We start from the raw sequence: 13561 nt of genomic DNA on the forward strand, positions 1-13561 counted from the left end.
GCCAAAATGCCCGCTTTGTCGAGTATCCTCGTAAGCATAGTCTTAAAATACATAAATATATTATTATATTGAGTTACATAAAGTCTTAAATAACCGTAAAGAGTTGTGAGGCCATGGGATGCGTGTCGGATCTTAAAGTGACAGCAGCCTAATAAACCTGTTGCTGTCTGTTATTCATTTAAAGCAAAGAACAAAGATAAAAACACTCAATGCTCTTGACTGAATAACTTTTCTAGCATTAATAAGGATATATTTATGCATGAAGACTGGAGTGTTTGATAACTTTATTCAATTTCGGTGTATTTTTCTACCTGTTAGATCAAATATTTAAAATATGCTGTCTTTGATGTTTCTACATGAATTTGGAGATTAACTGTGAAATTATTACAATATAAAAATATATTCAAAACTTTAATGGTAGGTGCGAGTAATCACGATGAATTGCAGAATAATGTGTGATTAATTTGTTTTTTTTTTTGTAATCGATATTATTACAATTTAAATCCTTTTCAAAATATATTTTAAAATGTAATTTATTCCTGTGATCAAAGCTGAATTCAGCATCATTACTCCAGTCTTCAGTGTCACATGATCCTTCAGAAATCATTCTAATACGCTGATTTATTAAGAAAAATTTCTGATTATTATCAATAATCAGATTCTTTGATAAATAGAAAGTTCAAATTAACAGCATTTATTTGAATAGAAATCTTTTGTCACATTATTAATGTCTTTAAAATAATAACAATAATACATTTTATTTATGCGCTTTTCTCACACTCAAAACGCTAACAGAGTAAAAGACAAGAAAACACAAATAACACTATAAAATCTTTCAATATTTTTTTTTTACTATCAAGCACTAAAAAGAAATTTAAGCATTTTTAAGAAAAAAAAAAGTTATTCACCTTATTTATGAATCTTTTCGGGATTTTTTTTTTGTTGAGGATATCACCAGGGAAGTATTGTTAGATTTAGCTTTGGGGGTCAATTTTGTCCCCAAAGTTGAGTCCAGTAACTCCAACAACAACCGCATAAAATATAAAAATCACGTGTGATGAACAGTGTTTTGACCTCATTATTTTCCACCCTAGAATTACAGAAAAAGCTGTTGTTGTTTTCCTGTTTTCCCCTCTCTGTCGGTCTCATTCCTGCATGTCCTCTCACAGGTTGAAGCGTTCCCCCCTCGGTTACAGCGAAACTGTCGCCGTTGCCATGGAGACCAGTTCCTCCCAGTGCCTCAGGAAAGGTGCTCAGTTTGGGAGGTGAGCTATCCCATCATGCAGTTCATTGGCATGACAGTCTTACACCCCACTCGTGTGCATATGTGATAGAGAGAGAGGGGATGGCAAGAGGGCAAACGTCTGTGCTGGAATGAATATATTCATTCGAGTGCAGAGAGAGACAGGACGGTGCCTGCAGTGGTGTTTTCAGATCTGATGTCCCACACACACACACACACACACACACACACAAACCTCGTGCCCTGAATCTTAAAAAGATCCGTCTTACCAGGAAATGTTGCCTCGTATTGTCATTGTTGGAAGATAATCATGCACACTGAAAAATCAAAATAAAAATAAAAATAAATGCTAATAAAAAAAAGAAATAATATTAAAATTATTAATAATAGTATATAAATATTTTAATAACATTTTATGTAGCTTACATTGCATATAGTATAGAATGTATAACAGAAACTTCTGTCCTTATTTACTCACCCTTATGCGTTTACAACCCCATATGATTGTTTTTTGGAACAGCTTGATTCGCCTCACTATTTTTTTATGACACTTTAATGGTGCTTTTGCACCTTTTTCGAAGCTTGAAAGCTTCAGGTTTTATTCAGGGCAATTGCACGGAAAAGATTGTAGTCTCTAAATGTCATATTATTTTGAAAAAAGAAAGTCACATGGGTTTTGAACAACATGAGGTTGAGTAAATTATGACAATTTTCATTTAGTGTTGTTTTTTGTATCATTTTACTTTTTATATTTTATTTTCATTTTAGTTAAATTTATAGTAAAATTATTTCAGTTAGTAATTTTATCACTTCAACTTATTTTAATAACATTTGTATATAGCTTACAGTGCATGTAGTAGACAATTTCCATGTAATGTGATTTATTTATTTTTTAATTTATATACCATTAACTTTTTTATCATTTTACTTTTTATTTTTATATTTTATTTAAATTTTAGTTCTATTTATAGTATTTAAAAAAAAAAATATATAAAAAATATTTCTAAATTAATTTTTATTTTAGTTAGTAATTTTAGCACTTCAAATTGATGTTATTTCAATTAGCTGCCAAGACAACCTTTCTCATTTAAATCTAATATTTATATTTTGTCTTATTATATATATATATATATATATATATATATATTACTTATATTTTGTTTTTTAATAGTTTCCATTTTTAGGTGAACTATCCCTTTACATTTTTTAACAAACATGAAGTACATGTCTCTCTGGAATACTTGATTCTTATTGGTCAGTTGCTTTTCTTCAGTCAAATATTTTTTTCTATAACCCGCTAAACTTTATAATTGACCATTGTTGCACCTGATTCATGTCTCATCACATATTATTAATATCTTTTACAGGCACCTGGTGAATTTCTTCCTGGTTTTGACCCAGCTGGGCTTCTGTAGCGTTTATTTTGTGTTCCTGGCCGAGAACATTAAACAGGTATGTGCGACAGTACTCCAAAATTTCATTTTCTCCATAGATAAGTGGATTTTCACTATATGATCGAGCCAGAGTCGATGAAAACGAATGGAAAAACACATTTCCAGAATGAAGACCATCAGCAGCCAGACAGAATCTGGCTCTAAACGTAACAGCCAATCAAATTTTAGTTTGGAATGAAGTCAAAGCTCTGTGTGTTCTTGTATAGGTGATGGAAGGAGCTCGTCCGAACACTTCCGCGGAGACCGTGCCGTTATACTCCAATAGCTCAGAGGAGGGCCCCGTCTCCCCAGACACTCCTCCTGCCACGGGGCTGGATCTGCGGCTCTACATGGTCTTCCTCCTTCCCTTCATCATCGTGCTGACCTTCATCAGGGACCTGCGGAACATGGCCGTGCTCTCCGCCATCGCCAACCTCTGTATGGCCATCAGCCTCATCCTGATCTACACATATGTACTCCACGTAAGTGTGCGTGTGTGTTGAGGCTGCATGATTGTGGGGGAAAAAATCGAATTGCCATTTTTGATAATTGCAATAAAAAAAAAAAATTAAGCTCCAGGTTTGTTATTATATAGCAATATTTTGGAAGCTTGTTTCTGCCACTGAATAAAAATAAATTAATAAATAATTGCGACTTTTTATCTCACAATTGCGAGATATGAAGTCGCAATTCTGAGAAATAGTCACAATACTGAGAAATAAAGTCGTAATTGCGAGATATAAAGTCGCAATTGTGAGAAAAAAAGACAGAATTGTGACTTTTTCTCACAATTGCGAGTTAGCATCTCGCAATTCTGACTTTATAACACATAATTGCGAGTTTGTATCTCGAAATTCTGACATCTTTTCTCAGAATTGTGAGATATAAACTCGCCATTGCGAGTTATCAGGCCAATTCTAAGGGAAAAAAAGACTAACTTTTTTTCCCCTCAGAATAGTTTATATCTCACATTTCTGACTTTATAACACGCAATTGCAACTTTATATCACGCAATTCTGACTTTATAACACGCAATTGCGACTTTATAACACACAATTCTGACTTTATATCTCGCAATTCTGAGAAATAAAGTCAGAATTGCGAGATGTAAACTCGCAATTGTGAGAAAAAAAGTCAGAATTGTGAGATAAAAAGTCGCAATTACCTTTTTTATTTTTCATTCTGTGGCGGAAACAAGCTTCCATACAATATGACTATTAAATAAAAAAATATTATTATTATTAAATAAACTATTAAAATAAGAAATATTACTATTGTTATATCTAACTGTAAAATAAAAGTATTTAAAGTCCCCCTGTTGTCAATCATTTTATCCCTTAAAACTAATCTTTAAATCATCATGCCTTAAAATAGCTTGAATGTAATTCTACACCCTTGCCTCATTTAGTATACACGGTTCTATGAATATGCAGATTAGCCCCGCCTCCACTCACTCGCACCAGCTCAGAGATCCACTCGTTGACGATCACACGTTGACCTGATTGGTTACAAGGTAGTTTGTTACGTCAGAAACACCAGCAATTTCAAACCGTGTTTTTGAGACTGTCTTTGGTTCACTGCTAGCCTGGGAAAACCCAGACAACTTCCGGCAAATTTAGATTTGCTCTGAAAGTTAGTCTGGAAAAGAGCTCATTCAAGATCATTTCCAATCCCCCGAAATCGAGGCACCAATCAGAAACGTTGGGGCGGGCTTTACACGATGACGACAGCGCTGGGATTTTGAAGCAGATTTTGTAGCCTACATTACAAAGATGGATGCCGCCGTCGAACATCACTGGTTTGAATCAGCTATCGCGTGTGTTTTAAGCGATTTGAACATTTCCTTTTTGTTAAGACCCGAGCAAAGAACAACACTCTGAGATGTTTCTGCCGCTCTGCATACGTCATCTCCTTCATCGCTCTGATTGGGTTTAGGTCTATCCGCGACGTCCGTTGGTGACGCCCCTCTGGAAATGATTTGTCTATGACGCTTTGCCAGACCATAACTCAGTTACAACTGAGAATGGTCTGGTTTTAACCAGGCTAGTTAACTGCAGTTTTAAGGAGAAAATACTCAGCAATGGTGTTGACATGAATTTACACATGGTTTGTCTTAAAGCATATTTAAAAAACACATTAGACATATAAACATTATAAAAAACCTTGATTTAACCTTTAAAATAATAATAAATATAACAAACAGTATATTTATGCATTTGGCAGATGCTTTTATCCAAAGCAAATTGCATTGTATTCAAGATACACATTTTATCAGTTTTCCTGGGAATCGAACACACGACGCTTGCGTTGCTAATGCCATGCTCAATAATAATAATACTATAATTTGATTTAATTGTACAACTATAAAATTGCTAGACTCATATTTATGGTCTTCATTTTCAAACATTAAACCAAACAAGCTTTGATTTTGGTTGAAAACTGCAGGTAAACCTTAAAGCTTCTCTTGAGTTGACAACATCTGTTATTAAAGCGCATGACATTACAAGTTTGAGGATGATTGGCACCAGTGTTGGGGAAAGTTACATTTAAAAGTAATGCGTTTCAATATTGCATTACTCACTAAAAATGTTGCTCAAACAAACTTTTCATTTTGTGCTTCTATTCTGGATTGCAGAGGAATAGGAAAAACAAAACAAAACAAAATACAAATGTGATGTTTAACTAAAGTCATTTTGCTTATTAGTGTGGTTGAATTGGATCATTCAAGGTCTGCAGAAAAGACATTGGTTAATAAAATTAGATTAAATGCATAAAGTATATTTGTGTAATTTAACATTTAACTATTGCACGTTTGCGTAATATTTGCATTTCACTGTTTTTATTCATTTTGAGGAAAACTAAATGTGTTTTTGAGCAAGTGAGATGAGTAAATGCATGTTCACATTTAGTCTAGAACTGCAATAACATGTTCACACAACGCCTCTGCACTTACGATTTCTCTCAACATGCGGACATGAGAGCTGTCAGTCAATACATGGGGAAACAACTTAATTTACGTTATGTATTGGAAAAAGTTACTCAAAATTACTTTTTTAAAAATTTTACTCAAAGTAATTTGTTACTTTTCTAGTTACTTGAAAAAAGTATTCTGATTACATCAAATTGATAGGTTTAATTAAAATGTAATGTCGGATCCAGAAAGTAGTGATGTAGTACTCCGAGACCGCTCTCGAGACCGATTTCTGCTTTCTCGGACTCGTCTCGGACTTGTTCCTTCAAAGACTCTGTTATGGCAGAATTATTCCCATCTCTTTCAAACCAATAAGTGCTGCTACTGCTGATTGAAGCGAGCAGGTGAGATGAGCGGACGGGGAGAGACGGGTGGACTTTGACCCCAAAGGTCAAAGCACAGGCCGGTTTTAGAGCGAGAGAAAGAGCATGACCAAACCCTAAAGTTCAGGTTATTATTACTATTTCCTGACTAGAGAGAACTGAACTTTAGTCCATCTATGGTAGACAAACAGACCTTGAGATAAGCTGTATAAAAACTGCTCTCCCCCTCCTTTCTGGGTTCTCACTTGTCTCGCAGACTGTACATTGACTACCTCTGTGGGCCAATTGAACCTTTCTTGCAAGAAATAAATCATTTTTAATTCTCAGACTGTCTCTTACGCTTTGATGATTGTTTAATGGAAAATTTGCTTTTACAACTCGGTCTCGACTCGGTCTTGACTCGGACTCGGCATAGGCGGTCTCGTCCCCATCACTTGTTAAGACTGCTCCTCTAAACAATTCCCAATCTAGCTTAGTCTGTAGGCCTAACTGTTGATCATTAACTGGGGTGATATTAAATCAATATCAAAACTGACGTCGAGACAAAATCTCGACTCGGACTCGACTGTATTTGAAAAACAACGGACTCGGTCTCGACCCTTCAAAGACTCGGTCTTGACTCGGCCTCGACTGTATTTGAAAACCAATGGACTCGGTCTCGACTCAGACTCGACCCTTCTAGGGCTGTATTCAACCAAAGAAAATCTTGGTCGACTGAAGTTCTGACATTTTCGGCTAAAAATTGACTAAAATCGACTAAAAATGACGTTAGAAAAAAAAAAACGTTAAATTAATTAGCTGCGCACAGTGCGCAGTACTTGGTAGCCTTGTTGCCCACTTACATGAATTATAAATAAACATAAAAAAACTAGTAGGCTATTTGCAGTATATTAAATCATTTTTGACCTAATTATTTTGCACTGAAATGTGTCTGACACACGAGTCTGTCGGCTCTGACAGCGTTGCATCCCGTGCACCTGCGCAATATCATGATTTCCGAAAATAGTACTATGTTGTCAACTAGTGATATCATCACAAGAACTGTTGAGGAATATGCAACATAATTTAGACAATTATTTTTTTGTCATATGTTATAATAATAAGTTATAACTGTCAGACACTATCATTTCAGCCGCTCTGTGCATGTCCTCGCACAGGCTGAACATAGGAGAGATCAGCTTCGCAGCCGAGACACGAACTTAAAGCTTTTACTCTTAATAAACACACTTTAATAAAAAAAAGAATATTTATTAAACAAACCAGATCAAGAGCAGAAACGAAATAAAGTGCATAACTGAAAAATAAAGCATAGGCTCAAAACTAACACAAACAGTCGGCACAGCTCAAATTGCGCATTAGGCTCCAAACAAAAAATAACAAAGTTAGGTTATCACACTAAAACATTGAAATATGTGAATTCTGATATGTTCATATAGCCTACTCAAAACAGACAGGGCAAGCTAACGCAGACAAGTGAGCTTACCACTTTTAGATGATTTGTCATGTTTGTCGTCGAGCTGCGGAAAACTGTTGCTTGCAAACTTTGCATTCGACCTTTTTCCGTTATCAATTTTAACAAAATGCTGCCACACTGTCGATTTCTTTGTTGTTGACATGTTAGAAGAGGACTGACTATTAAACGCTCTCACAATTAAATAAATAATATTCAGCATCAAACCTTCTATAGCCTACTTATCGTTCTCTCTTGGGTTGAGCTAATCCAAAAAAGGTGAAAACAAGGGGGGTATTCTGAAGACAGACTGTTACCTGTGAAACAAGGGTACTTTGAAAACACCCCCATTAGCAGTTAGTGCTTCCCACCTGATGAAATGAGCGCGCCTCAGCGCGGCAAAAATGATGAAATGAGCGTGCGTCAGCGCGGCAAAACTGATGAAATGAACGCGGAAAAAAATCGTCCAATCAGAATTTTGGTCGAACCAGAACGTATCGACCAACTAATCGACTAATCGACTAGGACAGTACAGCCCTAGACCCTTCAAAGACTCGGTCTTGACTCGGACTCGGCATAGGCGGTCTGGTCCCCATCACTACCAGAAAGGTTCAAACGACAATCACCAGTGACAACTGGAGACTCACCTGTTGTAAAATGCAAAAGACTTCGGAGTGGCTACAGAAAGAAAAGAGACTGCAACCGGACCCATGCGAAAACAAGGATAATATCGGAAGGGCATTAAATGTAGTCACGCAATGCAGATGTTGAACATTCATAATTTGAGAACAAAGTATAATTTGCACGGTTTGACGCGATATGATAAACGATCGTTAGATTTAATCAGCGTGATTTCCGCGAATAAATGCAATTGCAGATTTCGAACAGAGATGGCGACAAATAGGAAAAACTACGGACTGCAGCTTTAAGTATAAAAGCAAGTTATCTGATTTCTTAATTTAAAGCTATGAATCACTCTTACTCTCCCAGTTATTTAGGACCGCTCGAGAGGTCTCTCAAGTGGTCAGAAGTTGCCAGTAGGGACTTGTGATGGCACTGAGGAGCCATCCGTGCGTGAAACTTTCAGGAGAGAAATGTTTGATGATGAGCAGTTAATATATGGATGAGTCACGATCTTCAAATTGGCCTATTCGATTAGTTTATTTAATTATAGAATATCCAATAGGTTGTGCGATTATTGTCCAAAAAAAATCACCATGTTTTCGGTGCTGATGAGGTGGTGACGCGTTCATGCAACCAGAGGGGGACGCGTCGCTGCCAATAACGCACCTAAAAGCTGTCACAAAAAACGACAAATGTAATGATTATGAATGTGTCAAATATAGCAAGAAGACATTTTAATTGTTTATTAATAAACTAGTGTTTTCTGTGTCGGTGTCGGCTGCACAGATGAAGTTGATGATGCTGACTCGCCATCTTCGCAGTATTATGAACGAGTGAACGAGCCTATAGAGAGAAATGCACATTTCATACGGATTACATAAGCAGAGAGTAGTATGTTTCTTTTCGTTTTGAATTTTGTTTAAAAGTAGACATTTCAAGCTTTCTATTTATTTCTCATGTCTGTGAGGCGAGTAGCCTATACGCTGAGTTTGGGTTGATTTATGAGACGAGCTCCAGTTAACGCGCCGGCGCCTCCGTGTGCTGATTATATTGTCTGCTATATTTGCTACTTATTTATTAAATCCAGGCAATTGGTTGATGAAACGGTGATTAAAATTAGGATACAATTTATTTCTACAAAACAAAACTTAATAAAGTGGTCAAAATCATGTCTGGCACATCTTATGATCCCGTCTTACTCATGCTGTTCACTTTTCATATAATCAACATAGATGAAATTAAAAAATAACATTATATTATGTAAACATAAATATGAAATATGATTTTAAATCATAACATCTAGGCTGTATTAAAATGTGTAATTAAGACATGTTGGAAAACGTGTTAATCTTTAATTTCCAATGTGAATATCAATGTATTCTCTTGAAAATTATTTATTGTTAAATGTGTGCTGAATGTAAACTCCTCTTAGGAATTTCACCATTCAATGTCAATTTATCTGAGAATATTCTTAATTGAGGAAATCTATTCAGTGATTGGTCCATCCATTGGTCCAATGTCGTCACACAAAATCCCCTTTGTGGCACAGCAAAGTGTCGTGAATCATCTCCAGACTGACACTTAAGATTTAGCCCTGCACTTCGCTTAAATTACGACTGAGATGCTTGATAACTAACTTTTAAGAGCAGCTTTGAGCCAATAATTTTTTTTTTCACTCTTAAGTAAATTCTTAGCAGTGTTCTTGCGAGTAATTCTCAGAGGCTTGATAAACACGGGCCCAGATCATAAGCTGATCACATCTAAATGAACACAGTTCGCAGATAATCGCATTAAGCCATATCGCCATTTCGGTTTTATTTCATACTTTCATATTATTTCAGTCTCATATATCCACTTTTGTAGTCAGAAATGCTCATTGTGCAGCCTGGGAACATGACTGATACAAGCCTGTGCATGCAAACTCTCTCAAATTGCATGAAGCCACCAAATCGGATATGAGTCATTTTTCTACGCATCAGAATTGTGAAGCCTGTGGGTGGCTGGTACGTCTGAGCCTGACACTTGATCTTTAAATATATTGTTCCTGTAAGTGTGTGTGCGCATCTTTCAGCCTTTATACTAGAAAGAAAGACTGCAATTATAGTCATGTGAAACTATATCATGTCTTTTATCATCTGCAACTCTGTCTGTAGGATGTGAGCGACCCCAGAAGCCTGCCGTATGCCTCCACATGGCGGAAGTTTCCCTTCTTCTTTGGAACAGCCATATTTGCTTTCGAGGGAATTGGAGTGGTGAGTTTATGATTCAGGTTTTATTTATTTGATTTCGATACATCTACTATTTTTTTTATTGGTATTGCATAAATTAAGGGATAATAATAATGGACAACTCTATTGCTTCGTCCACTGTCATTTCCTGTTCGTTTGTTTTTTTCTTTCGCTGAGCTTGTTGCAATGCAGTATGGGATTTCCTCTGCAAAGGTTACATTTCCATAAATATATTTTGGCAGATACTTTTATCCATAGCGACTTTTTCAGTGCAGTATTAATATTACAAAACAGTTTTTTGAATATTTTCTTCTTTAGAACAATTTAAAGGGGCTATATGTAAGAATATTCATGTATTAATCGCTTTTTTTTGATTGCCAGCATGTGAACAGTTTGTAACGAAACTTAAAAACTTCCTAGGTCGTCTTTGAAAGCCTGTAGACTGATTTTTTATGTGAAGGACTCAGGATGTTTTTTTCCTGGGAAAAACAAAAGGATGTAACGTTTACATGCTCCCGAGAGCCTCTACTGTTCAGTGACACATGAAACGAATGCTTATACAATGTTCAGGATAATAAAGAAAGAGTCATTCTGTACTGTAATGTTAATGTGTCATGCTAATTCAAACTATAGTCTTACAGACACATCTATATAGTCTATAGCCTCAATATACAGATCAGATGCTCTAAACTGCTGTTTTCTCACCGCTGCCATTTTTGTTGTGTTTATTTTGTTATTGAGAGGAAAACGCACAGCACATTTAAGTATTCATGAACGCCGTCTGGATGTTCGTTAACAGTATTTCCAACTTTTTTACCCCTAAGTGAAGAATGAAAAATAACTTTGAACATGATTCAAGGCTCCAATATACTCACTGCAGTCTCTTATTGCTTGTGCTCACAAAACATACAAGTTGCTAATAACAAGCATTTCTGAATTCTACTATAGCCCATTTAATGTACATTTATAATGCCGTGCATTGGGTTGGTACCCTAGCATTAAATTACAAAAAATTAAAGTCTACTGTAAGTAGGTGATGGTAAATTTGACTTCTTACTCTCTTCTGACCATCAAAATCCATCCATTTCTATTGAAAAGTCATCAAAGACAATAGTGGATTTTTTTTTTTTTTTTTTTTTTTTCACAATTAGAGCAAATGGTAATGCACAAATGATATTTGCTATGGTCTCCGGAGTGTGCATGTGATGCCCGGAACAATGCTTCACCATCTACCAATATTCTGTATGTCCTGTTTTGTTTGTGTAGGTTCTTCCGTTAGAGAATCAAATGAGCGAACCGAAACGATTCCCTCAAGCCCTCAACATTGGCATGGGCGTCATCATCGTGCTTTATGTGACCCTGGCGACGCTGGGCTACCTCTGCTTCAGAGACGACATCAAAGGAAGCATCACACTCAACCTCCCGCATGATTCCTGGTAACATGCGCTCATACTTGCTTAAAAAGTCATCGAAGTGGTGGTGTGGGTGAAAATATAATCTCATATATATGCTATGGCGCGTTAGTGCTCATGTGGGAAAAACGGGTTCAAGTCCGGCCTGCGACATGTTCCCATTCGACTCCCTTCTCATGCTTTTCCGTCCTCTCTCAACAACCTCTATAAGTAAAAAGTGGCAAATGCTGAAAAATCTAAGCGTAAAACGTCCCATCCATCAGATCAATGTAGTTAGCGCAGTTAAATTCAGAGAATAATATGAAACTCCTCGTCCTCTGCTCTCCCCTGCGCTCACTGTCGAAATCGTCTCGAGTGATTGATCGCAGCTCGGAGCAACTTGAGATCAAATTACCCAAGAAATCAAAACCAGCTGCTTTCAAGTTTAGCTTTAACTAAAGGCTGCCATTTCCAACTAACTTCCATCGAGACTTTTATTAGCAGTTAACGTATTTCTAGATCTCATTAGCATCCTGTCAGCCGAGAACAGTCTGTCACCAGAGCCAATATCTGATTTAGCAAATCGGCTGCTGCCATTTAAAGAAGTGTGACATGCTTCTGAAACTGTTAAACAATGCTTTTTTTTAAAAAGAAACTAGTTATTTTATTATGCAAAGATGCATTCATTTGATCAGTAAAGACTTTTATATGGAAGTATGAATAAATCAAATAAAAAAAATCATGGAAAAAATGGCATCAGTTTCCACAAGAATATGAAGCAGCACAACTGTTTTCAACAATGATAATAATAACAAAATGTTTCTTGAGCATCAGATCAGCATATTAGAATGATTTCTGAAGGATCATGTGACACTGAAGACTGGAGTAATGATGCTGAAAATTCAGCTTTGATCACAGGAATAAATTACATTTGACTATATAGTCAGATGTTTTAAATTATAATAATGTTTCACAATGTTACTGTTTTAATATATTTTGGATCAAATAAAGGATGGTGTGGGTTAATGGTTTTTCAAAGTCTCAGTTTCTGCGTTGAGTTTCCTTTAAAGGCATGTGTTGAAATGGTGCATTGCATCACTGACATTCCTCAACCCGTAATTGCACATTCTGTGATTTCTGATGTGTGTGTGTGTGTGTGTGTGTGTGTGTGTGTGTGTGTGTGTGTGTGTGTGTGTGTGTGTGTGTGTGTGTGTTGCAGGTCCAATCAGCTGGTGAAGGTCTTGTACTCGCTCGGCGTGTTTGTGAGTTTTGCAGTTCAGTTTTTCGTGCCGGCAGAGATTCTGGTTCCGCCTGTGTGTGAGCGGATCAGAAAGAGCTGGAGACGGGCGGCTGATCTCAGCCTTAGAGCGGTGCTCGTCTGCCTCACCTGTGAGTGTGTACACACACACACGCACACAAACACACACTAGGGTTGTGCCAATGGACGAAATCATTGTCCATCGTGATGCCACGCCCCCCACCCAGACACACACTAATCTTAGTCTCTAAACTTTGCAGGGATTGCTCTGTAAATTCAATTGAGAATATAACTAATGCATATGCATTCTATTTAAATACTGTAGTCTATGCCAGAGACGCGACACGCCCGTTTCACACATACTCTGTGTGCATGCGATACGCATACCATCATATCATCGTCCATCGCGATGTTTTACTGTAAACATAGTCAACTTCCAATTTAGGGGACATCGCCTAACCCTAACACACACACACAGACATACACACGCACAGAGACACAAGCTCACATACAGACACGCACAAACACACACGTGCACAAAGACACGACATAGACAAACACTCACACACACACACACACAAAACAACACACACACAGACACACACATAATGTGTTAAAAGACAACAAAATCGTCACTTCC

At 36.8% G+C, this 13561-nt stretch overlaps 1 protein-coding gene across 1 annotated transcript in view; it reads left to right on the plus strand.

Moving 5' to 3' along the window:
- The window catches only part of slc36a4 (solute carrier family 36 member 4), a 44973-nt gene that overhangs the window by 14591 nt on the left and 16821 nt on the right, over window positions 1–13561 (plus strand). The window contains exons 6-11 of the mRNA XM_056265961.1: window positions 1170–1265; window positions 2611–2695; window positions 2904–3158; window positions 10198–10296; window positions 11539–11708; window positions 12883–13052. Coding sequence (XP_056121936.1) covers window positions 1170–1265; window positions 2611–2695; window positions 2904–3158; window positions 10198–10296; window positions 11539–11708; window positions 12883–13052 — 875 coding nt within the window. The remainder of the gene's footprint in view (window positions 1–1169; window positions 1266–2610; window positions 2696–2903; window positions 3159–10197; window positions 10297–11538; window positions 11709–12882; window positions 13053–13561) is intronic.

Source organism: Rhinichthys klamathensis, unplaced genomic scaffold, assembly GCF_029890125.1.
Source record: "Rhinichthys klamathensis goyatoka isolate OS25496 unplaced genomic scaffold, OSU_Roscu_1.1 h1tg000243l_1, whole genome shotgun sequence".
In the NCBI taxonomy this organism is placed as follows: domain Eukaryota; kingdom Metazoa; phylum Chordata; class Actinopteri; order Cypriniformes; family Leuciscidae; genus Rhinichthys; species Rhinichthys klamathensis.